The 27186-nt window shown below is 44.9% G+C and overlaps 1 protein-coding gene across 1 annotated transcript in view; it reads right to left on the reverse strand.

The window, feature by feature from the left end:
- Positions 1-27186, reverse strand: part of IQCH (IQ motif containing H) — a gene marked incomplete at its 5' end in the record, with an annotated part of 200887 nt that overhangs the window by 42430 nt on the left and 131271 nt on the right. The window contains 2 exons of the mRNA XM_081088533.1: positions 9597-9883; positions 14952-15072. Of these exons, the coding sequence (XP_080944659.1) occupies positions 9597-9883; positions 14952-15072 (408 nt within the window). The remainder of the gene's footprint in view (positions 1-9596; positions 9884-14951; positions 15073-27186) is intronic.

The raw sequence follows: 27186 nt of genomic DNA on the forward strand, positions 1-27186 counted from the left end.
ATTCATGTTGTTGCAAATGGTGCTATTGCATCCTTTCTTATGGCTGAGTAGTATTCCACTGTGTATATGTGCCACATCTTTTTCTTTTTTTAAAATATATTTTTATTGATTTCAGAGAGAAAGGGAGAGGGAGAGAGAGATAGAAACATAAGTGTTGAGAGAAAATCATGGGTCGGCTGCCTCCTGCACACCCCCTACTGGGGATCCAGCCCACAACCCGGGCATGGGCCCTTGACCGGAATAGAACCCAGGACCCTTCAATCTGCAGGCCGACGCTCTATCCACTGAGCCAAACCAGCTAGGGCATACCACATCTTCTTTATCCAGTCCTCTAATGTGGGGCACTTTGGTTGTTTCCATGTCTTGGCCATGTGAATAATGTTGCAATGAACACGGGGGTGCATATCTTTGCGAATACATGATTTCAAGGTTTTCAGGTATATGCCCAGGAGAGGAATTGCTGGGTCATTTGGTAGGTCTATTCTTAATTTTTTGAGAAATTGCCAGACTGCTTTCCATAGTGGATGTTCCAGTCTGCATTCCCACCAGCAGTGGATGAGGGTTCCCTTTTTTCCACACCCTCTCCACCACTTGTTATTGCTTGTCTTGTTGATAATGGCCACTCCAACAGGTGTGACGTGGTACCTCATTGTAGTGTTGATTTGCATTTCTCCAATTGCCAGTGAGGTTGAACATCTTTTCATATATCTATTGGCTGTTTGTATGCCTTCTTGGGAGAGGTGTATTTTCAGATCCTCTGCCCACTTTTTGATTGGGTTGTTTGTTTGGTGTTGAGTTTTATGAGTATTTAAAAATATATATATATATGAAATTAAACCTTTGTCGGAGCTACTGTTTGCAAATTTCAACTCCCTTCTGGTTGGCTGCCTCTAAGTTTTGTCATTAGTTTCTTTTGCTGTGGAGTAGTTTTTTGCTTTGACATAGTTCCATTCGTTTATTTTTATCTAGGCACTCTGAGAATCAGGTTTCAGAATATATTGAGATTCTGTGCTATACATGGAGGTCTACATTTTTGTCTTTCCTCGCAGTTTGTACTTTGTAACCAGTCTCATTTCCTTTTGTGCCCAGGAAGAGCCATCATTGCTAACCGCCTGCTGCTGTTTTTTTTTCTATCTAAGCTCTTTTCTATCCTTTTCATGTTTTGTTTTGTTTTTAAGACATCAATGCTCATAATGGAGATAGTTATTTCAAAAGTTCACACTGTCTAAAAACAAATACATTTTTAATCTGGGAATTTCAACAGGAGGCATCTTTGCCAATCTATTTGTTTGGTGAATTTTACATAAAGAAAAGGAACTGGGGAATGATATACAAATGCATAATTACATGATATAAATCAGATATGATGTTTGTAAGACTTAGATAATAATTTTACCCATGTGTGATTTGAACTTTTCTACCACCACCCTTCACAGCATCTTTCCTTCTTACCCTCCTTCCAATCCTATTTTTCAGCTCAAATCTCACCTCTTCTGTAAATATCTTTCTTGATTGTTCCAGACAGAAGGTAGTTAAGCCAACATTCCCGTTTTAATGTCTCTTTTTATTGTCCTATGTAGTTGTCACTTAAGCTTTTTCTTGTAATTCACTTTTTAAGTCTGTCTCCCCAAATAGATTGTGAGCTCCCTAAGGGCAGGCACCAAGGACACCTTTTGCATCATTGCAACCCTCTAGCACCTACCATAATGTCTTGTTTATAATAGATGCTCAATAAACACTTGTTCTTTCTTTGAGAATTTCCCAGAAGTAAATAAGTAAGCTCAACAGATCTGGATCTTCTAGAATTTTCAAAAGTCTACCAATCAACTGGCTATCACATGACTTACTATCATTGTGGTAGATATCATGAAGAGGTTAAAAAAAAATTTTAAGGTCCAGGGCTTTCTAGAGGATTTAGAAATCTCAGGGAGGCAACATTTATGCCTAAGAACCAGTAAGAAGACAACAACAGGGTGCATGTGTATCAAATGAAATTGGATGAGGGGTGTGAAATGAGCTTCCACATGACAGGGAACATGTCTTATTGAATCTCTAACCCCTTGGCGTCCAGCATGGAGTGGAGTAGGCTCTTGGAAAATATTTGTTCAATGATCATGCCAGTCTCTCCTCAAGGCCTTTGGTCGGTGCTGCATGGCCCTCCTGGAACCCACTAGATACTGACATCCAGGACACACCGGGGTTTGGCAATAGGTGTGCCACTCCTTGTGTAAGAGCGGGATCCCTTCGCAGTAACAGGAGGCTGGGCCCCTCCTTCCATCTCACGTGGGAAGTCAGATCTCCAGCCTGGCTGCCTTGTAGTTCCATGTATCTGCATGGAATTTCCCCGTCCCTGGGATGCTGGGATCTTGGACCTAAGTGCACTGGCAGGAGTCGTTTTGTGCTATGCTCTGACCAGTTCCATTTCCCAGGACTGGCCCTTTTCCTCTTATTCCCAAGAGACCCTGGGTCCTGCCCAGTGATTCTAATATTGAAAGCTTACATTTCCCAAACCGTTCCTCCATGTGCCACCCTAGAACCACACTCTCATCTCCTCAGGTCTGGACAGGATTTTCCACACTCTTGGCTGGAGCCGATTTATAATTGTGGGTCCATCCTTGGCGCACCACTGTTATTTTATCTACCTTTCTTTGGACCCTGGTCCCTCTGCTCTTACCATGGCAGCACGGTAAGCTGCAGGGACAGAGAGCAAGAATTTGAGATGGATGCCGTCACCTCAGTTTCTGCCTCCCAAATCTACCGCAAGACATGTTTGTATGTAAGATCATGTATGTGAAAGTGCTTTGTAAGTTATAACATCCTATACAAATTATGATTTTCATTATTCAGTTTTTTTCTGATTACTAATATAATGCATGCTTACTTTGAAAATGCAAATGCGGAAAACCCAAAGCTCTCTGTATTGGTTTCCTATTGCTGCGGTAACAAATCGCCATCAACTTAGTGGCTTAAATGGTCAGATGTCAGAAGTCTCCCTGGGCTAAAATCAAGGTGTCAGGAGGGCATCATTCCTCCTAACGGCTCTAGAGTAGAATGTGCTTCCTTGCCATGTCCAGCTTCTAGAGGCTGTCTGCTTCCATTGGCTCACTGTGCTGCCTCCATTTCCAAAGCCAGCAGGACCCCGTGACTGCATTGGCCAGCGGGATAATCCAGGGTCATCTTCAGTCTCAGCAGCCTGAAGTCAGCCACACGCACATGCTGGCATTTATGGTAACATTCACAGGTGGCAGGGGTTAGGATATGGACATCATTTGAGTGGGGGGAGTATTACTCTGCCTACCACACCCTCAGTCCTCCATGCAGAAATAATCATTTGTAACAGCTCTTATTTCTTTGTGCTCTGCATACATTTGTTTTTTCTTTTTATAAAATTATATATGTATATATTTAGTGTCTCAAAAATGTATACACATACTTGGAGTAATTATAAGAGCAAGGCTTATTAAAATACATTTCATTTTGAAAATTGAACTATCAGCTGCGTATAATATACATATACATACAGTGTGTATACATTTTTTGGGGACACACATTATACATACAATTTTATATATTGTTTTGTAATCTGTTTTACCCTTTCAATATTCCATAAACAGTTTCCTGTAAGATATTCTCTAAAAACTTGAGTTTTACTGTTTTTATAGCATTCGGTTCTATTGATCTATCATAATTTGCTTAATGAATTCTCTATTATTGGAATCTGGAGTATTTGGAAATTTTTACTATCCTTAATAATGCTGAGATTAACATATGTGTACATAAATCTTTGTGATTATTTTCTTGTGATATTTCTAAAAAGTAGACTCTAACTATTATCAAGTTTTGAATGTAAAAAAATAAGTACTATGAAAATATTATTGGGATAAATAATTTTTGAACTGGAAGGTTCTTCAGAAGCCAAATAAGCTCCCCTACTCATTTCACAGCAGAGAAAACTGAAGCTGAGAGAAAGAAAGTGAGAAGCTCAAGGTAATACAGTCCTTTAGAAAAAAACTAGAGCTGACTATTTGAAACTTTACTATGAGAAAGAACGTTACAAATAAACTTAAAATGCAAATGACAGGGTTCAGTATCCACGCACAGGAGACTCAGGTGGGGCCCTTTAGTGGCAGGTGAAGAAGACAGCAGGATTGATTGGGAGATTAGTTGTTTACATTGAACAAATAAATACATTGATTGAGCAAATAAGCAAACATACTGAGGAAAAAGAGACAAAGGTTTATCACTTTTGGAAAAGCTATTTATTTTTTAAGTATGGAAAAGGGGAACTCTAGAATCTTGAGGTGTTAGATTGGAATTAGAGATATTGGCAGGAATGCATGGTCTGAAAATATATACACTAATAGAGGCTTGTCAAATTGAGATCAGCACAATTTTAAAGCTATGACATTAGGTGACAACTAGAATAATAAAAGCAAAGAATTAAATAAATAGAAAAATATATACATTGATAGATATAGAAATAGTTGTAGAAGCATAATATATCTATGTCTGTGGGTGTATTGTGCATATATTATCTATTTCTTGCTTTGTCTACTGAAAGAGACCGGAAGCAATGACACTCCAGAAGCAATGAGAGCGCTGAGAGCTCAGATCTTAATACTGTCTTCCACTAGAAGGACCCAAGGCTCTTAGGCTGGCACTAGGTCTGGGTCAGGGGAAGTGGAAGATAAACCTAAAACATCTCATTGTGTTAGAAAGTAAGACAGTGCTCAAAGAATAATGGGAACACACCAAAGGAACACAAAAGCCACCCTGAAGGGTCTCCCACTAGGCAAATCTGGGACAATTTTAACCTCAAAATGATGAAAGTATGTAATGCGGTTGCCTAAAGAGAATAGAAACTCATGAGTTCCAACTGTTATAAATACATACACGTATACACATATATACAATCCATGCATGCTTACATAACACATGTACACATACATAAATGAAAGATGGAGAGGAAAAGGCTCTTCCACGCAGTAAATTGCCAATGAATAAATGTAGAACGAAGTATGGAAATAAAAAATTACAGTGGGACTACATCAAACTAAAAAGTTGTTGCACAGCAAAGGAAACCATCAACAAAACGAAAAGACAACCCACTGGATAGGAGAACACACTCACCAACGATACATCTGATAATGGGTTAATATCCAAAATTTATGAAGAACTTATACAACTCAACACCAAAAACCCCAAACAATCCAATTAAGTAATGGGCAAAGGACCTGAATAGACACTTCTCCAAAGAGGACATTTGGATGGCCAAGTGACCTACAAAAAGTTGTTTAATGTCACTAATCATCAGACAAATGTAACTTAAAGCCACAATGAGATGTCACCTCACACCTGTCAGATTGGCTATTATCAATAAATCAACAAACAACAAGTGTTGGAAGAAAGGGAACCTTTGTGCACTGTTGGTGGGAATGCTGACTGGTGCACCCACTGTGGAAAGTAGTGTGGAGTCACCTCAAAAAGTTAAAAATGGAACTGCCTTATGACCCAGCTATTCGACTTCTGGGGATTTATCCGAAGAAACCCAAAACACTACTTTGAAAGAATACATGCACCCCTACGTTCATTGCAGCATTATTTACAATAGTCAAGCTTTGGAAGCAGCCCACGTGCCCCTCAGTAGATGAGTAGAGAAAAAAAGCTGTGGTGCATTTACACAATGGAATACAACTCGGCCATAAAAAGGGAAATTTTGCCTTTTTGCAACAGCATGGATGGACCTGGAGAATATTACACCAAGTGAAATACACTAGGCAGAGAAAGGCAAATACCATATGGTTTCACTTATATGCAGAATCTAATGAACAATATAAACTAACAAACAAAATAGAAATAGACCCAGAGGAACAGAGAACAGACTGACAGCTGTCAGAGGGGAGAGGGGTTGGGGAGATGAGTTAAAACAGTGAAGGGATTGAGCAAAAAACAACAACAACAAAACCAACAATAACAAAACAAACAAACAGAAAACCCCTCATAGACACAGACAGCAGTATGGTGATTACCAGAGGGAAAGGAGGGGGGAGGTAGAAGAGTGCAAAGTGGGGATAAGTGGTGATGGAAGGAGACTTGACTTGGGGTGGTGAACACACAATGTACAGATGATGTGTTATACACTTGAAATCTTTGTTCTTTTATTAAGCAATGCCACCCCAATAAATTCAATAAAATTTTTTTAAAAGTAAATTGCCACCATCATAGTGGTGGCTGACTCAGGAGAAAGTTGGCAATGGGTGATAAGTTTCGCGGGTGGGAATTTGATGAGGAATAAGATATTGGTGTACTCTTGGAATACCTTTCCACAAATATTACTTTGTAAAGTAACCAACTACAAAAGCAAAAGTTACAAAATCAATAAATTACAAAGGGAGGATTATGATTTTTATGGTGGAGAAACATGGCTAAAAAAAAAAAAGAGAGAGAGAGAGAGAAAAGCCACAGATGACAATCTGGGAGAAGATATTTGCAATATGTACAACCATCAAAGGGTAATAGTTCCTTATCTATAAAGAGCTTGTACAAATCAGCATTTATATTATAGTTCAATTTAAAAGGAGCAAAATATATGATAAGGCAATTAAGACAATATATATAAATGGCCAACAGACATATGAAAAGGTGTTCATTATCAATAATAATCAAAGAAATACTGAGGAAAACAAGATGACATTTTCCCGCTGTTAGACTGGCAAAAAAAGAAGAGGTTGATAGCATGCCAGTCTCTTCATTGGCACCACAATGCCTGTCAATTAGAAAAGAAAATAAGGTGCTTTCTGCAGTGACACTGTTTGCAAAATGGCTAGAAAATACTCAAGTAATTTTGCAAGCACGTACATACACTACACAGAGAGCTAACCTACTTCCCTCGCCAATGTAGAAACACCCTTGATGTACTTCCTGAGAACTTCCTCCACTGTCCTATTGAAAATTGTAACCCAAATGGCTGTATACTCAAGTATTAACAGGAAGGGATGAGAAATCATATCGCGATAAAACCCCAGAACCCTGGGCTAATATTTATCTGTCCCATACATCAACTGATGTCTGAGCTCTTTCTCTAAAAGCCTTGGCACCACCATCCAGCATCTGCTAGAGTACCCTCTAAATTGTTCATTAATTCGTTCTTTCAACAAATATTTACAGGACGCCCACTTTGTTCTCGGGCAGAGATTGTGCTAAGAATTGAGTAGGGAGTTAAAAGAGACACAGTACATCTCCTCAGAGAGCTTATGTTCCACAGGAGGAGACAGCTTTAATCAGATCATCATGGAAACACTTTTAAAATTGTAACTATGGTAAGTAGTGTGAAGGAGAGGTACATGATGATGTGAGAACCTAAATCAGGTGAGTTTGGCTTTGTCAGGGAAGACTCCCCTAAGAAAGCATGGCTTGCGCTGAAATATAATGAATGGGAAGGGGGGTTAACTAGGTAAAGAAGAAAAGGCAAGAGCATTCAGGTGGAGGGGCAGCATGTGTAAAGGCCCTGAGGCAGAAGGTGGTATGATGACTAAGGGCAGCAGAGAGAGGCTGATGTGGTTGAAAAAAGAGAGAAATAGCCCTGACCGGTTTGGCTCAGTGGATAGAGCATCGGTCTGCGGACTCAAGGGTCCCAGGTTTGATTCCGGTCAAGGGCATGTACCTTGGTTGCGGGCACATCCCCAGTAGGGGTTGTGCAGGAGGCAGCTGATTAATGTTTCTAACTCTCTATCCCTCTCTCTTCCTCTCTGTAAAAAAAATAAATAAAATATTTTTTAAAAAAGAGAGAAATAGAGAGAGAGTAATTGTGAGGAAAGATGGGCACATGGGACCAGTCAAGAGAAGGGTGGAATCATCCCAGAACCACAGAAGGGTGGGTCACCCAGGGACAGGACCCGCTCACTGCCATGTGCAATTCTCCCTGTACCAAATGCAAAGAAATAAAAACCACAAGTTAACTAGCCCCATAGTTCCAACCTCCCTCCTGCCCCAAAGATGGCAGGTTTAATCCTTGTTTCTCAATACAAACATTAGGGGAGGGCAGCATCCCCTGCTCCCTCCCGCAGCACCCCCCCCCCCCCCCCCCCGCCTACTTCCCTGCCACTCAGCTCTTCCACCAGAGGCACTGTTTCTTTGCTCCCTCCTCCCAGGGTAGATTATTTCTGAATGCCCTTTAGTTGTCCTTTACTTTCTCAACATGTGGACCTGAGAAAGGAGTGTAAAACCAATGGAGGGCTTAGGAAGGCACATGGAAAATGATTACTGAACAACCCAAAAACTGCCCAAACATAAACTTGCACTTTGAAACCATCATCGGACTGAAACGGTTAATCATGAACCTGAGAATAATGAATAGAAAACAACTACAGTGCATTTACAATGTTGGATGGCCAGAGGATCTCGGGAGAGGGAGGGCAGGAGGCCTTTTCATCCTTTAGACAGAGGTCTGGTCACCCATCACTAACAGAGGAGGAACTGAACATTTAAAAACAAATCCTGCTGAAACCGGTTTGGCTCAGTGGATAGAGCGTTGGCCTGCGGACTGAGGGGTCCCAGGTTCGATTCCGGTCGAGGGCATGTACCTGGGTTGCGGGCACATCCCCAGTAGGAGATGTGCAGGAGGCAGCTGATCGATGTTTCTCTCTCATTGATGTTTCTGGCTCTCTATCTCTCTTCCTTCCTCTCTGTAAAAAAATCAATAAAAAATATATTTAAATAAATAAATAAATAAATAAATAAATAAATAAAAACAAATCCTGTGAAGTAGTAGTGAATTTAGACATTGTTATCAAGAATGTTATACGTCAGAGCCACACATGTCCACATGAGGATCTTCCAGATGAAATATTGAATATAGAAAAGCATGTTGTACAATGACAACATATAGGATGTTCTGATCTATAAAAAGTTTTGCAACTATATACTATATATTGGTAATCAATGTGCAGCAAAAGCATAAGGATGCTGAAAGAAATCAAAGTCCTAAATGTGACACAGTGGCCACCTCTGGGAGGAGGAAGGGCCACACGAGGAGGACTGGCAAGGAGTACATAGGACTGGAGTGGTATTGGCACCATTTTATTTCTTAAGCTGGGTCTGGACACATACTATTAATTATATTATTATTTAAACCTTTTTATATTTATAAAATATTTTCCAACACATTTTTTTAGAAGAAAAAATTGACAACCCAAGTTTCTGGTGAATTACTAAGAAAAGGAACAGACACAAGGACTCAACTCCTTTCTGATGATTGACGTTCTATTTAAAAATAGATTCTAGACAGGTTCAATCCCTAGATGGCATAAAATAAACTCATGATAAGACACAGAGAATTACGGCCCAATCAACAGAGCTATGTGGCATGAGCTGTGGTCATTTTAACTCCAACTGTACCCAAATGAGAAGACCCTGTATTTCCAGACATAAAGCCCTGTCTCACATGGATTGACACAGACCATGTGGGTGCTGAATTACAGTCAGCTCAGCCAGTGAGCAGTGAATCTTAGAAGCTCCCTTCCATGCCCAGTTGCATGGGTGTAAACAGTGTGGAGTCTACATATTTTAGAAGTTCATGTGGCATCAAGTCGACTTACCTTCTGTTCCATGGTGCTTGGGTCAATAAAGGTCACCAGGTCTATAGAAAAGTAACCGACCACATTTCTCAGTTTACAAGCTTTTCCAATTTGGAGGCACAAAGAAATGAGAACTTGGGAATTCACTGAGGCCTGAGGCATGGTGGTACCGGAGGAGATGAAGGGGCCCTCTGCATGCAACTGGTCCCCCGTGGACAGCACTCTGATTTCTCCGTTGGGCTCTATGAGCATGTCCACGGTCAGGTTGGTGACACTTTCCACAGGTGGGTATGCTTCGACCACACCTCCTGGTGGGAAAAGCATGGAGTAGGTGAAAGGATTTGCTCCCTGGACTGAGCCCACTTAGAGCAGAAGGAAAGAGGCCAGGCCTCGGCAGATGGACTGGGTCTCAGGTTGTGCATCTGCTGTGTCTTGGGAGACTTTGGGCAAGTAGCTTCAATTCTCTGAACTTCCTTTCCCTCACCTCTACAATGGGTGTAATAAAAGCAACTGACCAGGTTCTTGTGAGTCTTAGAGGTGCAGTGTTTATAGTATGTAGCCCAATGGTTGGCATACAGAAGGGCTCAATGGATGGAAGTTTTCTGATCATACTAAGGGGAGACACCGTTTGCCCATTCATTATATAAATGATGAATCTAAGACCAATAGGCAGATGCCTTAGAGGCAATTAGCTGCTCATGGCCCACAGTTCATACCTTGATGACTAGTGCTCTTTCTGTCCAACTGCACTGCTTTGTGAAGTTTTGACAGGGCTTTTATCAGGTGTAAGAGAACACTGGCCATCATGTCGGCCAAAGGACTCCTATTGAAAGCCAGTTGTAAATCATTTTTGAAAATGCAGAGCCAGGAGATGCTGCCATTCTTGAGGGACAGGTTGTGCCTCCTCCTTGCTGATAATGAGAGCTTTATAATTTACTAGAGGCCTGGTGCATGAAATTCGTGCACGGGGGGGGGGGGTGTCCTTCAGCCCAGCCTGCACCCTCTCCAATCTGGGACCCCTTGGGGGATGTCCAACTGCCAGTTTAGGTCCAATCCCTGTGGGATCAGGCCTAAACCGGCAGTCAGACATCCCTCTCACAATCTGGGACTGCTGGCTCCCAACTGCTCACCTGCCTGCCTGCATGATTGCCCCTAACCGCTTCTGCCTGCCAGCCTGATCACCCCCTAACCACTCCCCTGCCAGCCTGATTGATGCCTAACTGCTCCCTTGCCAGCCTGATCACCCCCAACTGTCCTCCCCTGCAGGCCTGGTTCCCCCCCAACTGTCCTCCCCTGCAGGCCCTCTTGTGGTGGCCATCTTGTGACCACTTGGGGGTGGCCATCTTTGACCACATGGGGGCAGCCATCTTGTGTGAGGGTGTGATGGTCAATTTGCATATTAGCTCTTTATTATATAGGATCATATTTATCTTTTTCTCTGCATAACAAAAATCACAAATTTGATGCTTAATCACAGCAACAATATTAGCCCCAGCTAATGTTGTGGGCTAGCCCAGTGGTGTTCACAAATATCACATGGCCCTGACTTTCTGTTTTTTAGGCCTAACATAAGTCTTACTGTAGATATCCCATTTGTAGAAAACAATTTTAAACATTACTTGTAAAGAATTAGATGATGTAATTTAAAAATCAAAACAGCTAAGCGTTCCCTAGACATGGTGGGCTCAGGAGCCTGACAGTATGAAGATAAACTTGGTCTGTTATTTCACAAACATGCTGGGAGGTGACCTCTGCCCACAGGCTTTGAGCAGCATCCACGGTGAAATCCTGAGACTTTAGTGGTTCTTAAATGCAGCCATCTGTTATTTTATACAAAGGCACTTTCCTTACATTTCTAGAAATGTTGTTGGAACTGGCCCTAAAGAAGGCTGAGTTTTAGAAGGAAAATGGACTTATTTTTTTGGTTGGTTTGAGATATGCTTTTCTTCAAATGAGGGCTACTAGGGTGTACTGTACCTGAATGCCAGCTGTTGGGGAGTTAGCAAGGTTGACTCAATAAAACAACAACAAAATCCACAAAAAACAAAGCAAAACTCATCAAGTCTCTCTGATTTAGATAATTTTATGGCTTTAGCTGTCACCTGCATTTCGAAAGACAGTGCTTCAGTAGAAACACATTGTCCTTTATACCTACGTGATTACTTTAAATTTTTACTTCAAAGTAGCTTATTAGTATGGTCCTCTCAGCATCATGACCACAATGTTTTCACTGTTAATTTTGTTCCTTTCAAAGCAATTAATTCCCTTTTAAAAATAAAAAGGTATTGCCTTTGATATAATCCTATGGCAATGCAGAAATCAAATTTGTAGGACATTTTGTGGCCATAAGCACACTTGAGAGAGCAGAAATGAAACGAGCCAGGCAATGGTGGGAGGTGGTGGGTGGTGGCCTGAGGGTCAGAAAGCCTGGGGGACAGCCTTGTTCAATCAGTGAACCTTTACTAGGCCTGATGCATGCACTAGGCTCAGAGCTGGGCAGAGGTTTGAAAACACATGACTTACTAGAACGGTTTTTTTGAGATGTGCTAAAATGGCAGGCTCTCACTGTGTTCCCTTTCACATGGAGTAGTGATTTTACCCAAGTCACTTCTTAGCTTTGAGCCTGTTTCTTCATCTATAAAATTGGTTCTTCGATATACCTAGTTCTACCTCTCATAAATAGGCACTGTTTATAATATGGCTGAAAGAAAGACAAGGAAGGAAAGAAGGGAGGGGAGGAGGGAGGGAGGAGGGAGGGAGGGAGGGAGGGAAGGAGGGAGGGAGGGAGGGAGGGAAGGAGGGAGGGAGGGAGGGAGGGAAGGAGGGAAGGAGGGAGGGAGGGAGGGAGGGAGGAAGAAAAAGAGAGAAAAAGACTGAAAGGATAGAGATGACCAGAGCGTCAGGTGAAGCCTAAACTTGTGGTTATACATCCCCGAGGAGATGAGACGGGGCTTGGAACACTCTTTCTAATCTGCAAAGATCACATGAAAATACATAGATTAAAGGAAGGTTTGCGGGCTGACCTTGGACGATCTGGGAACTTCCTAATATCCTGTCCTGGATGGACCTGGAGAACTTCACGCCTGTCTTTCTGTTCTAACTTAAAAAGGATCCCTTATTCTTTTTTTTTTTTTTAAATCCTCACCCAATGATATGCTTTCATTGCTTTGAGAGAGAGAAGGGGGCGGTGGGGGAGAGAAACATCGATTGCCTCTGTACTCAATCTGACCTGGGATAGAATTTGTAATCTTTTGGTGTACGGGACAACGCTCCAACTGACTGAGCCACCTGGCCAGGGCAAGAATCCCTTATTCTTTTTGTTGTTGTTGTTAATCCTTAGCTGAGAATATTTTTCCATTGATTTTTTAGAGAGGGTGGAAGGGAGGGGGAGAGATAGAGAAACATCGTTGTGAGAGAGACACATCAAGTGGTTGCCTCCCTGGACTGGGGAGGGGATGAAGTCTGCAACTGAGGTAAAGTGCCCTTGACTGGCATAGAACCTGAGACCCTTCAGTTCTCGGGGCCAAAGCTCAATCTACTGAGCCAAACCGCACAGGGCAAGAATCCCTTATTCTTGACCATTTTCTTTTGTTGTTGTCATCGGTACCTTGTTTTCTTCTAGTTATGCTTGGGGTTGACTCTTTTAGTTTGGTCTTTCTGTCAGTGGGCACATGGAAATTTGTGGAATTATAGACATGTAGATTTGAGAGAACACTGGGCATCATGCAGCAATATCTCCCCCACCCGGGAAAACCCTTTTCAACATTCTTGTTATATGGCTGGCCATCCAACCTCTTGCTTAAATAATTCGTTAGCTGTGTTGGCTAAGCCGTCCCACCCCACCCTGCCCAGCCAGTGTATTCCGACAGCCAACAGGTCTCGATGCTCTCCACACACTGAGCCAAGAGGTGTTCCTTGATAAATATACCCACCGGCTCTGGGCTCTGGCCAATATTCCTGGAGCAACACGGGCATGGCCTTTTGTTGACTCTATTACATAACAGAGTGGGCTGGGGCAGGGTCGCTGACCTCTTGTACTGCAGATTCCCCCTCTATAACACAGGGTGATAATGGTACCCACCTCATAAGGTTATTAGGAAGACCAAATGAATTAATATACATATACTTAGAATAGCGCCTGGCACATAATATGCACCATTGGTGCTTATTAGGCTATCAGCACTGCCATTAGCATGACTGTGCTGTTGCTGCTGCTGCTGTTACCATATAATATTACAGTATTAAGATATTATCACATATTGATGTTAATATAATATTATCACCTGATGGTGGTGAATAGATGAAAAGGTATCTTCTGTAGTCGGTTACAGTAGCCTTCTCTTTTCATTCATGTGGGTAAGCATATAAGAATATCTGCCCGAAGCTGTAACCTCCTAGGGAGTAAGCGGCACTGCATGGGTGTCTCTGGGTGTAACACTCCCACAGGGATCTCTGCCACTGGGGATAAATATCATTCGCTTCATTCATTCCCTCATTCATGGGCCTCCTAATGTCCTTAGAAAATGAGGATGAGTTAGGAGGAGGAGGATGAAAGGAATGGAAGCTGCCTTTGTTCCCGAACTGTAGAGGATCCTTATTTAGCAAGTAGAGGCCAGGTGCACGAAATTCTTGCAGGGGTGGGGGAGCCCTCAGGCCGGCCTGCACCCTCTCACAATCCAGCACCGCTGCCTCCTGCCTGCCTGCCTGATTGCCCCTAACCACTTGCTTGCCTGCCTGCCTGCCTGCCTGATCACCCCTAACCGCCTCTGCCTTGGCTCCCGCTGCAGCAACTTCATCTGGAAGGATGTCTGGAAGGATGTCCGGAAGGTCATTCGGCTGTCCGGTCTAATTAGCATATTACACTTTTATTATTATAGATTCTACCTTCACAGGAGGAGGTGAGGCCACTTCTACCCTCCCAGGAAACAGGAGGAAACTGACATTTATTTCCCATTGCAGGTAGAATCCTTCACATCTGTTTCGCTGACTCCTCCCACCAACTCTGTGAAGTAGGTGAGTGCAGAAACCCGGCCTCGGAGGGTTTAAGAACTTTGCTCCTGGTCGTGGTGAGATCCAGATCCAGGTCACCAGGTCGCAACGCCCACCTCTCAGGAGAAGTCTGTGGTGCCATAAAGGGCTGCGGTCCTGAGCTGCGCCTGCCACGCTTGGCGTGCCCAGTTCCTATTTACTTAAGGGGCAGAGTGCAAGATAAACATTTAGGCAAAGTTTAAAAGAGGGAAAGCGTCTGCTGTTGGAGCCCTTTTCCAAACCAACACAAGAGATGCGAGGTGTTTAAACTGGCCCCAGGTTGACCCAGAACTAGAACTCAAGGTTGTGGAAACGGGTGCTCGATAGAAACTTTACAGTCTTATTTACCTTGACTGAGAAGTGTGGAGAGGAATTTCCTCCACGTGGGGAAGCGTTTCTCATTGACTGGCTGAGCGTGCTGTGCTAGAAGGCCCGCCAGCTCCTCGGAGATCTTCATCAAAGCTGGCTCCTGCAGAAACAAATTAAATAGAACCACAAGCAATTTTACTACAGAAATGAAAACTGCTTGTGGAGTGATTAAAAACCAGGCCTCCAACAGGCAAAAAAAAATGTGGTTACTGTTTACCCAGAGTCAGAAAGCCATTTTGAAAAGTTTCTCTATTTTCCCAGCCACTTCCATTTTCATATTTCAAAGTGATGTGGCCCCTAAATGTTGCTGCTCACGTGCCTGTTGTCCCAGAAAGGCAGCCTCTGTCTGCGCAGCAGGCAATCCGGGTTTCAGCCCACAGCTGCCTGACCAGCTGTTGTCCTTGGGGAATGTGCCTCCCCACTTGGGGCCTCAGTGTCTCATTCTGTAAAATCAGATCCTTTAGACCTGAATGTTTTCACTCTACGACTCTACCAGGGCTGACCTGGGAGAAATTAGAGTGGGGAGGGGCTTTCTTGGGCACCTCCATCTCTTTAAGCTGTGCCCCCTCCCCCTGGTGGGGGGCTTCCATGTAACCATGTGAACAAAACCTTAAGCTTTGGGCTGACGCCGTAAATGTGGGGCGTTAGGTGGGGGCAGGATGGAAGAGTGAGGTGAGGGGGGCTGGCCCCAGTTCCCCATATTCACCATGGGTCACAGCTTCAGTTGACTAGACGTGAGACTGGCCTCCTAGGATCAGAAAACATCTCAAACTACAGAGCCTCCTGTCAAAATGAAAACAGTGGGAAACCCTCTTATGCATAAGAAGCTTGGCTTTTTGATATAAAAAGCTTTGGTTTGCCAGGACAGTTTTTTTTTTTTAAATAATCTTAGGCTTTTTGAACATTTTCAAAGAGAAGAGACTATCTAAACATTTTCAAATGGAAGCCATCTTTAGATTTCACTGCTGCATGAAGTAGGGCAGGGCTGAAGATGTAAAACCATGTAATGGGCAGTCTTCATATTTAAAATATGGGATGCTTAGCTGGTGTGGCTCAGTGGTTGAGCATTGACCTATGAACCAGGAGGTTATAGTTTGATTCCTGGTCAGAGCGCATGCCCAGGATGCGGGCTCAATCCCCAGTAGGGGATGTGTGGGAGGCAGACGATGGATGATTCTCTCCTGTCATTGATGTTTCTATCTCTCTCTTCCTCTCTCTGAACTCAATTAAAAAAATAAAATAAAATATGGGGACACTGGCAAGAAGAACTCAGGCTTGCTTTGGGCTGCTGAGAACTTCCAAATCTATGAGTGAAGTCTCAGTAATTTGGGGATTGGGGGAAAAAATAAACTTTGGGGAGTGGGGCCAGAAGGAATCAGAAATAATCTGTAAGCTCATTTATTTCCATGTTCCCTGACATTAAAAAGTGATTTCCTCCCCTTCCCCCCAGCTCATTGGCACACCTGGCCCGTTCTGGGTCCAGTGCCCTCTGAATTTCTACATTAGAAGACAATCATCTGAGAATACATATACCCTAGGCAGGTCCAAATAATCTAAATAATTTCTGAATATCCAGAAATATCCAGAAAATCCTGGCGTTAGGGTCTGATTAGTTAGCTTAGCAAGTGCTTGCACACAAAACAAGAAGGCCAGGAGAAGGGGAGTGCCCTGGACCACACTCATTCAGGAGGCTCCCGGCACAGTGAGGGGAGTCCGTGAAGAAGGGTTCTGGGGAAGGGGGGGCAGCGTGCAGCAGCCCCTGCCTGGGGAGGTGGAGGCAGGGAAAGTGCTGCCAGAGCAGGGGTCTTTCCCCTTCCATATCTTGCACACTGTACACGGCTGTCCTGCTCTTACTGCCCATCCCATCAACTCTCACAGGCCTGCATCTAAACCACAAACAAGTGCACAGGACACGATTCTGGCAACCTCCGTCTTTGAGCACTGTCCTCCAAACTCCTTTCTTTTCTACACTTGTTTCCGTTAAAACCATTCCACCTTATTGACGAGACTGATAGTCTGTGATTCATGAAGTGGCCGACAGCTGGGGCCAGGAAGCATCGCTGTGGATTCCCACCCTGCTCGGGACAACCGAGTTCAAGGAAGGGAGCCCCGCAGGCCGGGCCCTCTCCCAGGACAGCGAGACTTCCCTTTTGTTCCGCCTTCTGCCTGCTTCCGACAGGGGTTGAACCATCTTCCCAGGGATCTGTTATGTGATCATTCACATCAAGACATCAAAGGGAAAGAATTCACTCATTCATTCATTCATTCATTCACCCATCCACATAAAAAATTACAGGTACAGTAGAATGGTGGTTGTTGGGGCTGGGGAAGTAGGGAATGGGGAGTTAGTTACTGGGTACAGAGTTTTAGTTTTATAAGAGGAAAAGAGTGATGGAGATGGATGGTGGTGATGGTTGCACGACATTATAAACCTATTTAATACCACCCAGCTGTACACTTAAAAGTCATTAAGATGGTAAATGTTATGCTGCATGTATTTTAGCACAATAAAACTGGGGACAATGACAGGATGTCAGGCCTTTTAAGTTGCTGAACTAGGGAAAGACGTGTGTAGGGACTGTGGGAGATTGCCATGGAGAGGAGGTGAGAGCCTGGCCAGCTAAATCTTGAAACTAGATCTCCACCCACTTGACACCCGAGGAAGGGCCTCTGTACCTGGCCTCTGGTCCCTAATGTAGCCTCGCTTGTCTCCTCTCCAGCTCCCAGCCTCACCCCTGCTGCCTAGGGCCCATCTCAATGTCTGCCTTCCTTCCTCCCCTCCACCCCTGGCTGCCTCCTTCTGACTCTTTGGCCACACCTCTGCCAGGAAGCCTTCTCTGCTACCCAGTGGGTGTCCTCTCTCTACTCTCCAGCTTCTTAGTGGTGTGGTCGGTGGCTTTGAGGTCATTCTCCCCAGCGCTCGGCACAGGGAGCACTAAATGTTTGCGGAATGAATCCTGGCAGCAGTAAACACAGGGACCCAGCCCTGAACAGCTGAATAAGAGAAAATGGAAACCAGGCTCCCTCCTTGCTGCCCAGGAACTGCCCGAGTGATGACCCCTGAGGAAGCACGAATCTTCCTGGGTGGAGGCTACGGGATGCCTGCCTCTGGGGGGCGCTGGGAAGAAAAGTGAGGTGGGCTTTATGAAGTGTCACCTCAGATGCCGCATGCTGTGTGAGGGCCAATGAGGAAACCGGAAGACGGCAGCGGGCGGGAGGCCTCTGGACACTGTGCCAGGCGCCACCGCCACCTCTGCTCACAGGCCAGCCGTGTGGCTTGACCCGCAGCGTTCATGCTGTGTGCAAAGCCCCAGCACGGGGCACGCTTCCCAGAGGGAAGTCTGCTGTGGGAATCGGAGGGTGACTGAGTCCTGTCATGAGAAGCCCACTGCTGGGGGCGTGGGTGGGGTGACACTCAGCGGGGGATGCGGGGACCCACAGAGGCAGCTCGGGCCATGATTATCTTTCTGAGGAAAAGACATGGAGACAAATAATGGGGAGACAAATAAGTTAGTATCTGTTAACTTATTTCTTTATTTTTAAAGCACCTGGAAGGAAATATAGTAATTCTACTAAGAGTGGCCTTCATACCAATAAATTATCCCTCTATGCCTACTAAAAAAAAAAATACAGCAGGACCTGCAACTTATATTTAAGAAAGGGCAGCAAAATGATATTCTGTGTAAGAGATTCAATTTACCCCACCCCTGACCCCTGTCCCCTATCCCCTCCACAGCACAGTGCCTGCTGGGGACTCAGCTGCTTGTGAACGGGGGGTGAGGCCAGAGCTCAAATCCAGGTGCCAAGGGCTCCAGCACAGCAGCTGACAGGCTGAGGTGCCGCTTCCTTAGGAGCACGCGGGCGCAGTGGTCACACAGGGCCTCCTGGTGTCGGTGTGAGTTCTCGGCATTGAGGGCAGTTTCTGTTCGCTAGTGATTATCATTGGGCAGAGTACAAACATAATGACTGCACCTTTAAGGGCGGATGCTGGCAAGGGAAGATCTATAGCTATTTGGGTTCATACTGTTCAGAATAAATTTAAATACACACACACACACACACACACACACGACACAGCCATGCCAGAGAAACCCCCAAGTTCATGTGGACCATCAAACAGTATTTGTAGAATACTTCCTCTTGTCAGAGCAGGCTCCCGTTCATTGTCTCATTCAGTCATTCTAGTAACACCCGGAGGCACAGCGCCCTCCCTTACAAATGGGAAGCGGAGGCACCAGGAGGCCTGTGCCAGGTCACCTGCCGAGCTGTCACATGCTGTTATTGGTTGGTTTTTAACATGTGACTGAGAACAGAAAGCAATGGCGCTGGGGAACCATTGCTCATCTGCTTTCTTTTCTGCTTTCTCACCCTCCCAGAGTGTGTATGTGTGTGTGAGTGAGTGTATGTGTGTGTGAGTGTGTGTGTGTGAGTGTGTGTATGTAAATGTGTGTGTGTGTGAATGTGTATGTGTGAGTATGTGTATGTGAATGTGTGTATGTGAATGTGTGTGTGTGCATGTGAGTGAGTGTGAGTGTGTGTGTGTGAGTGTGTGTATGTAAATGTGTGTGTGTGTGAATGTGAGTGTGTATGTGTGAGTATGTGTATGTGAATGTGTGTATGTGAATGTGTGTGAGTGTGTGTGTGTGCGTGTAGTCTGTTATAGGCCAGCAACTGGGCACACGTTCTCCATCTCAGAAACTTGGGAGTCAGTGTCTTTTCATTGACGGACCCCCGAGTCAGTGTTTCAGAGCGCCTGTCACCCACCTGGAGCCGACCACTGAGACCCGCGACTCTGGGGCTGTGGAAAGTATGTACCTTGTTGACAATAAACAAATGTTAGAAAAATATCTTTTACTTTTTGGAAAAAAAATCAGAATTCCAGATTTTCATTCCATCAGGATTGCTCTGGCTCTGCCCATCACAGTAGCTGCTGGCCTGCGTGGAGCTGATAACTCCAGAGCTGTTCCCACCTCTGCACAGCCTTGCCACCCTTTGTCCAGCACCCACATTTATCGCTCAGAGTGCGACAGTAGTCATGACCTTGGAGTGTTCCAGGAAGTGTGGACATTGCCTCTCACCTCTTTCTCTTTTTCTATCAAGAAAGTGTAAATTTGAAGGAAGAGGTATTTGACTAAAGGAAATTCAGGACATCTCAGGGGAAGCTGCTAGCATATCCAATTTAATACTGACTACAGCTACTTTAAACTCCTGAGAGTTAACTTTCCCAAGTATATTCTGTGTATGTGTGTGTGTGTGTGTGAGTGAGTGTGTGTGTGTGTGTGTGTGTGTGTGTGTTGGGGAGGATGGGAGAGGAGGAAGAAGGAATACAAATTAGTATCAGTCCCACCAAAACTCATTTTATCTTAGAAGCTTTTCTGCTGGCTCTGCAGCAGTGAGTTAAGCAAATAGCGTTTAGGCTAATCACCTCCATCTCCCACATCGGGCATTGCATTGTTTGACAGCGCTCAGAAGAGAAACCCAGGACACACCTAGGCAGCCCTGCTTTACAGAGGGTTCTGATGTCCCCAAAAGGAGAGACGGGGGTAGCATAAAGCCAGAAGCCAGAAGGATAAGACAGTGACCTGGAAAACTAAGCAAGCGGTCAGGACTGGAGGGGCCTAGGGCTATCCAAGCGAATGTCCCCTGTGCCAGAGAGGGCTGGGGCGCGGCCACTGGTCCACGGCGGCCGCGGGAGCTCTCTGGCTGCCCTCTGACCTGGGTGGGCGCTCTCCACCACTGCTGCCCCCTCAGAGGCAAAGTGTGGGGTGCTGTGCAAAGTGCTCAGGGTTGCAGTTGGCTCGAGGCACAAAGATGAAGAGAAGGGAGGGATTCCAAATCCGAGGTTGCGTTTGCTGTGCGTGAGGTGAGCTACTTTTTACCGTTGCAGTCGCTTTCTGGGTACGATAACAGCTCTCACTTGTGGAAAGCTTACCAAGTGGCAGGCCTGTAGCAAGGGGTTTATATTTACTATCTCAAAGCCATTCTCTCAAGTGGTTACTCGATTCCCTATTTCATGTCACACAGACATGAAGTAGCAAAGCTGGGATTCAAATCCAGACAAGATCAGGCGCGTTCAGGGTGGTATGGCCAGAGACAGGATTCCAATCCAGTTGCTACGAGGATGGCACGGTGCAATGGGATCTGTAACTGCCGTCGGCGGGCATAAATGATCACGCTGGGTCAGATTAGGTCATCCGCACGTGAGGCTAAGTCTGTGCTGTCAACCTGACAAAAAATGGTAGCGTGGACAACTGTTGTTGGCTGTCCAGCATCTTTGTCCCTCCTTCAGGGTAATGATGTCCCACACACCTCAGCAACTACCGCTATCCCATTCTTAGCTATGCAAGTTGATTGAGAGTGACTCTCCCCTCAGCTCCCAGGGTGGGGCCCCGGGTAGCAAAGCCATACCCTGGCCACAGTCATTGGTGCAGGATGGGCACGTGACCCACGTAGGCCAGTCAGATGTTAGGAAGCCCTTGCCGGGGCCTCCTGAGAAAAAGGCTTCATGCTCTTCTGAGAATGCTACCTACCAGGCGAGATGTTCTCTCTTCCTATTGCCTTGACCGAGGACGAGCTCCAGGAGCCCCTGCAGCCATCGGAACCGAGGACAGCAGCCTTGGGATGGAGCAGACACGGTGTGAAGTAGAGAGGTGAGAGGGAAAGCAACTGGATCCTTGGTGACACGGAGCCACTCGATAAAGCCTTGTTGGGAGCCAGACCAATCTTTGCCTTTTCCGTGAGCCGAGATAATACATTCTCTTTATCTTAAAAGCGATTTTGAGTTGGGTTTGCTGTTACTTGAAGCGGAACCATTTTAAACTGATACAAGTGGGCGGGCCGCACCACGGCCTGTGGAACCCATGGTGGACGCAGAGGCCAGCAAGTGCTCTGGTCACTCCTGGGCCTGGGTTCCTCTCGTCCTGGCGCCAGCGGTGGAGTTTGCGCTCACTCCTTTCCACGAGGAGGGTGAGAAGCACTCCCTCCTTAGAGGCAAAAATATGCTGAGGGGACCAAGAAAAAATGCCACGGTCTCCGGCAAGTCGTAAACTGCTCCCCACACCTACTTAAAGCGTAAGACTGCTTTAGTGCTCCATGTTTAATTGTTAATTGAGAATTTAAAAATCAAAAATGCCAACTTTGCCTTCGACGAGATGGAAAATTATGCTGCTGGAGAAGGTAACATAATGTAAAACAGCCCACATTACCGAGGCACACAAATGTTTTTGGTATGTAAAATTGCTTTGTAAAATATTTGCTCCATCTGCCGAAAGCGGCAAAGACAATTTTCCCTTGATAGCTAATGGCCCATTTCGGCTGTGTGGCAAGTGATTCGCTGCGGTGGCGGCTCTCATGAAACAGAATGGTGAAAACGCGTCCGTAATCCCACACTTACGTAGCATTATCCACTCGCCGCCCCCCTGGGAGCCTGCCCCTCGCTATCCCGGCCTCCACTTTGCACCCACCTGCAGGCCTAGCAGGTGATCTGACTTGAGAAGCGTTTTGTCCAACTGAGGCACATATGTCGCGCCTCCATCCCGAAGCTCAGCACAGAAACTCTAGAAAGGTTCATTCCCGTTCAACTTTCCAGCACTTAAACTGCTGTTTCTCTCCCCGCCTCTACACGGGGTGCCGTGGCTTTCTTCCGAGGCTCACCCCATCACGCTGCAGCTGGGGTTTCCGTAGATAAAGATGAAGCATTTCTTGAAATTCCTAATTGAACTGTTGCACATGCACAAAAGCAGAAATAAATCCTCCCCGTGCCGAGACTGCGGTCACAAAAGCTGGAGGGATGCTGCCCTTGCTTCCTGGTGTGTGTGGCGGCCTGCGATCGCTCTCTTTAAAGGAGTTGTTTACACTACACCCTAAATTCCTTCAGCATCTGCTAAAGAAACAATTAGAAATAAATAATCCAGGGTGGTTTGAAAACAGAAGAATATGTTCTTGTTTTGGGAATGACACGGAAAAGTAGTTACAGCAGCAAGTGGCAGATTTTTTAAAAATGTTTCTAATGTTGGAAGATGGGTTCGAAGGAAATTCTATTAAATACGAGTGACATCAAGCAAACACATGTGACTGTCTTAAAGATCACACAGTATCTGAAAGCAGAAACGGTGCGGTTTAAAGCTCAACCGGAAGTGGAAGTGGCTATAATTATTATTATTGGTGAATGGTTTCTTTCTTTTCAGATAGACAAACATTGCTGGTTGGAAAAAAAAAATTGCAGAAGCTGATAAAGCTCTTGAGTTGAAAATTAAAAACAAAAGAAAACATGTGCCCTTTGGGGTTTAATTTTTCTTTCAAGTGGTGGGGGAGAAGGGTGAATTTGTGGAATGCAATGAGAGGCTCTGGGGAGAAATTATATTTTAATTTCAGACAGAAGGAATGGACAAGCCTCTACTTTTTAAAATCAGAGTGAAGAGCTGTGCCTTTTCTGATATTCCTCCGTGCACAGATGCATATACATAAGGTGGATGCGACAGCATTATATACGTATTATTGCTTTCTTTCTGCAGACCATGCTTTGTTAAAACGCCAAAAGTGAGGACTTGTGTTCGATCTGGCACAATTACATGAAAGTCCCGGTCTTCTCAAGGGCATCCCTCTCTGCCCGAGGGGCACGCGGGACAGATGACCAGAAGCAAATGGCGCAGTCGCGGGCAAGGAGAGTGAAACTCATTTGAATCCATTCCAAGGGCCCGGGCCTGCTCTGTGGTTTTCAGCAAAGCAGATATTTCCAAAAGACCTCCAGCAGGGACTCCCTGGATGTGAAAACACTAACCCATTCTCGTTCCTCTCATCTTTTGCTTTATTCCTTCCTTCCACACTGTTATTGCAAAAAACTGGCAGTTAAATTCAATTGATTCAGAATATTCTGGATCCATATGGCCACCAACCCTGGAGCTGAGGCGGCGATAGCGCCTCACTGCTGTTTCCCAGCATTTGCCTCTCCCCTGGTCCCCAGATGGTGGGAGTAACATTTAAACCTCCTTTTCTCTGCCTCATACAATAGACCTTGGCACCATTTCAACTGTTTACTCCGGTAATTAACAGCTCTGATACCACAACAATTACAACTCCTCCACTCTCACCACAATAATGCTATGAATTAGTGAGAGCTAATGGCTGGAAGGTAGAGTGTTTCCAGACTGCGAGATCTGTGCATTTTTAGAATAAAATAAAAGGTACAAACAGCACGCTTGCAGTAGACAATGATTACCTAGTAATTAGTTTACACAAAGCTTCCTATTTAATGGCAAAACGCTGTAATTAACGTGTGACAGAAAATCAAAGGGTACTTTGTAAGCATATGAAAAATTAACACTGCAGGCCCATAGCTTTATGTACTGATTAGAAGCATATTAAATCAATAGGACACACAAACCAACAGCTTGTAGAGCTGATTATTATAGGTCCTCGGAAGGGGGACCTGGCTTTCATTTAACTCGGGGAGGCAATTTTCGCTCTCCTGTCATCTTCCTCAGGCACAGAGAGGCACCTCAGACCCAGCCCTGGCAGCTTCATGAAAATAACCACTGAACTGGAAGAAAACATTCTAAGTCATTTTCAGAGATAAGGAAAAACATGTAAATGATTAAGACTTTCCAGTGATTGTGGTGACGTGCTGCTACACTAATTAGAAAAGACGCCAACTGGAACCGGAAAATGAAGCATCCGGGTCTCAGTCTTATGGTCAGAATAATCTCTATCGGGTCAATGCCTCTTTACTCAGCATGCAGGAAGTTCAAGTAACTGGGATCGTTTTCTCTTTTCAAATGATAAGAAGCCAGGCGCTATCAAAGTTTATTCTTTTAAAGGCATTATCTGGGTAACTAAGTGGGTAGGCACAATTGGGTCACCATTCTGCATCTTCCACAGCCACACATTTATATAATGACAACTGATGCATTGAAAATATTCTGGAATCCTGCAAGACCCTAAAAGACCTTCTACATCATCAAAGAAAGATTATATTGTGCAGACTTGTTCAATGTTACCTGCAATTTAATTGTAGCGCAACTTTCTGGTAATTTCAGTAATAACAGGGAGCATCTCTTGAAGGCGTATTATGTGTTGAGTACATTGCTAGTCGATTCCCAAAGGTTATCTCATTTCATTCTCACCACCTCCCCTCGAGGCAGGTACCCACATTATCTCTCTTTACAGATGATAGAGACTTGGAGAGCCCATGGTCCCTCACTAAGTAATCGTGGTGTGCCTCGGCCAGCCGTGGGCAAACTACGGCCCGCGGGCCGGATCCGGCCCGTTTGAAATGAATAAAACTAAAAAAAAAAAAAAAAAAAAAAGACCGTACCCTTTTATGTAATGATGTTTACTTTGAATTTATATTAGTTCACACAAACACTCCATCCGTGCTTTTGTTCCGGCCCTCCGGTCCAGTTTAAGAACCCATTGTGGCCCTCGAGTCAAAAAGTTTGCCCACCCCTGGCCTAGGCTGTGGACATTTGAGAGCAAAGGTTGCTGCTATTCCCGGGACCTCTGTGTTTTTCGCAAGTCTCTGTAGAAAGCAGAAAACTTGCCACAAGGGTAGCAGGTCACAATGGCAGGACCTGGTGGAGAATGTTTCTCTGGGATTTTCAAACAAGGAGTCTTTTCTAAATGTGGCAAGAGCACTGGGCCAGGAGGTATGGATGTGCGTTTCAAAGTAGGCACGGCCATTTGTTATCTATATGAACTTGGGCAAGTCACCTAACGTACCAAACATCAGTTTCTCCATCTGTAAACAAAATAGCAATACCTTCCTTTTCAGAGTGGTATGGGAGCAAATGAATAAAAACCTTAGAATTTTCCTGAGATTGAGTGAGACAATTCTGTAAAGTACTTAAATGCCTGACACCCAGCTGGTATACTATAATGCCATTATTGTTGTTGTTGTTAAATACAAAGAAATGCAAGACCTTAACAGTTTATTCATGGACCTACAAAAGAGGTCAAGTTTTTAAGATGTAAAAATAAATATACATAATAAATGACTAATTATTGCTATATACTTACTGATTAAGGGAAAGTGATACCCTAGATTTTTTTCTTAACCTAGAAAACCTAGATTTTCTCTTAATACCAAGATGTTGTGTTTTTGATATTAAAAAAATAAATAAGGACACAAAAAAGAATCTCTTCCTAGCAATTATAAGATGTATTTTGACATGTAAAAAAAAGCAAGCTGGAATAACGTAAAATTTCCAACTTAGCTGAATGGTTTAACACAGTGATGGTGAACCTATGACACATGTGTCAGAGGTGATATGCGAACTCACTTTTTTGGTTGATTTTTCTTTGTTAAATGGCATTTAAATATATAAAATAAATATCAAAAATATAAATCTTTCTTTTACTATGGTTGCAAATATCAAAAAATTTCTATATGTGACATGGCACCAGAGTTAAGTTAGGGTTTTTCAAAATACTGACACGCCGAGCTCAAAAGGTTCGCCATCACTGGTTTAACAGGTCAGAGTAAATCAGTATGAGAGAATATTATACAACCATTAATTGTGCACTGGGGGGGTCCCTCAGCCCAGCCTGTGCCCTCTCGCAGTCTGGGACCCCTTGGGGATGTCCACCTGATGGCTTAGGCCCACTCCCCGGCAATCAGACATACCTCTGGAAGCCCGGGAGCCCTCAGGGGATGTCCATTTGCCAGCAGAGAGCAGGCCTAAGCTGCAGTTGGTCATCCTTAGTGCTGCTGAGGAGGCAGGAGAGGCTCCCACCACCACCGCTGTACTGGCAGCTGTCAGCCTGGCTTGTGGCTGAGCAGAGCTCCCCATGTGGGAGCGCACTGACCACAAGGGGGCAGCTCCTGCATTGAGCATCTGCCCCCTGGTGGTCAGTGTGTGTCATAGTGACCAGTCATTCCCAGTCTTTCTGCTGTTAGGGTCAATTTGCATACTGCCCTTTTATTATATAGGATAGAGGCCTGGTGCACGGGTGGGGGCTGGCTGGTTTGCCCTGAAGGGTGTCCTGGATCAGGGTGGGGGTCCCGCTGGGGTGCCTAGCCAGTCTGGGTGAGGGGCTGAGGGCCGTTTTCAGGCTGGCCACACCCCCTTCAGGGAGGGGGTCCTCACTGGGGTGCCTGGCCAGCCTGGGTGAGGGGCTGATGGCTGTTTGCAGGCTGGTCAAGCCCCCCAGTGAGGACCCTCACCCCATGGGGGTTGGGCCAGCCTGGGTGAATGGCTGAGGGCTGTTTTTATGCTGG

This window comes from Myotis nattereri (genome assembly GCF_964212035.1).
Source record: "Myotis nattereri genome assembly, chromosome: 1".
NCBI lineage: Eukaryota > Metazoa > Chordata > Mammalia > Chiroptera > Vespertilionidae > Myotis > Myotis nattereri.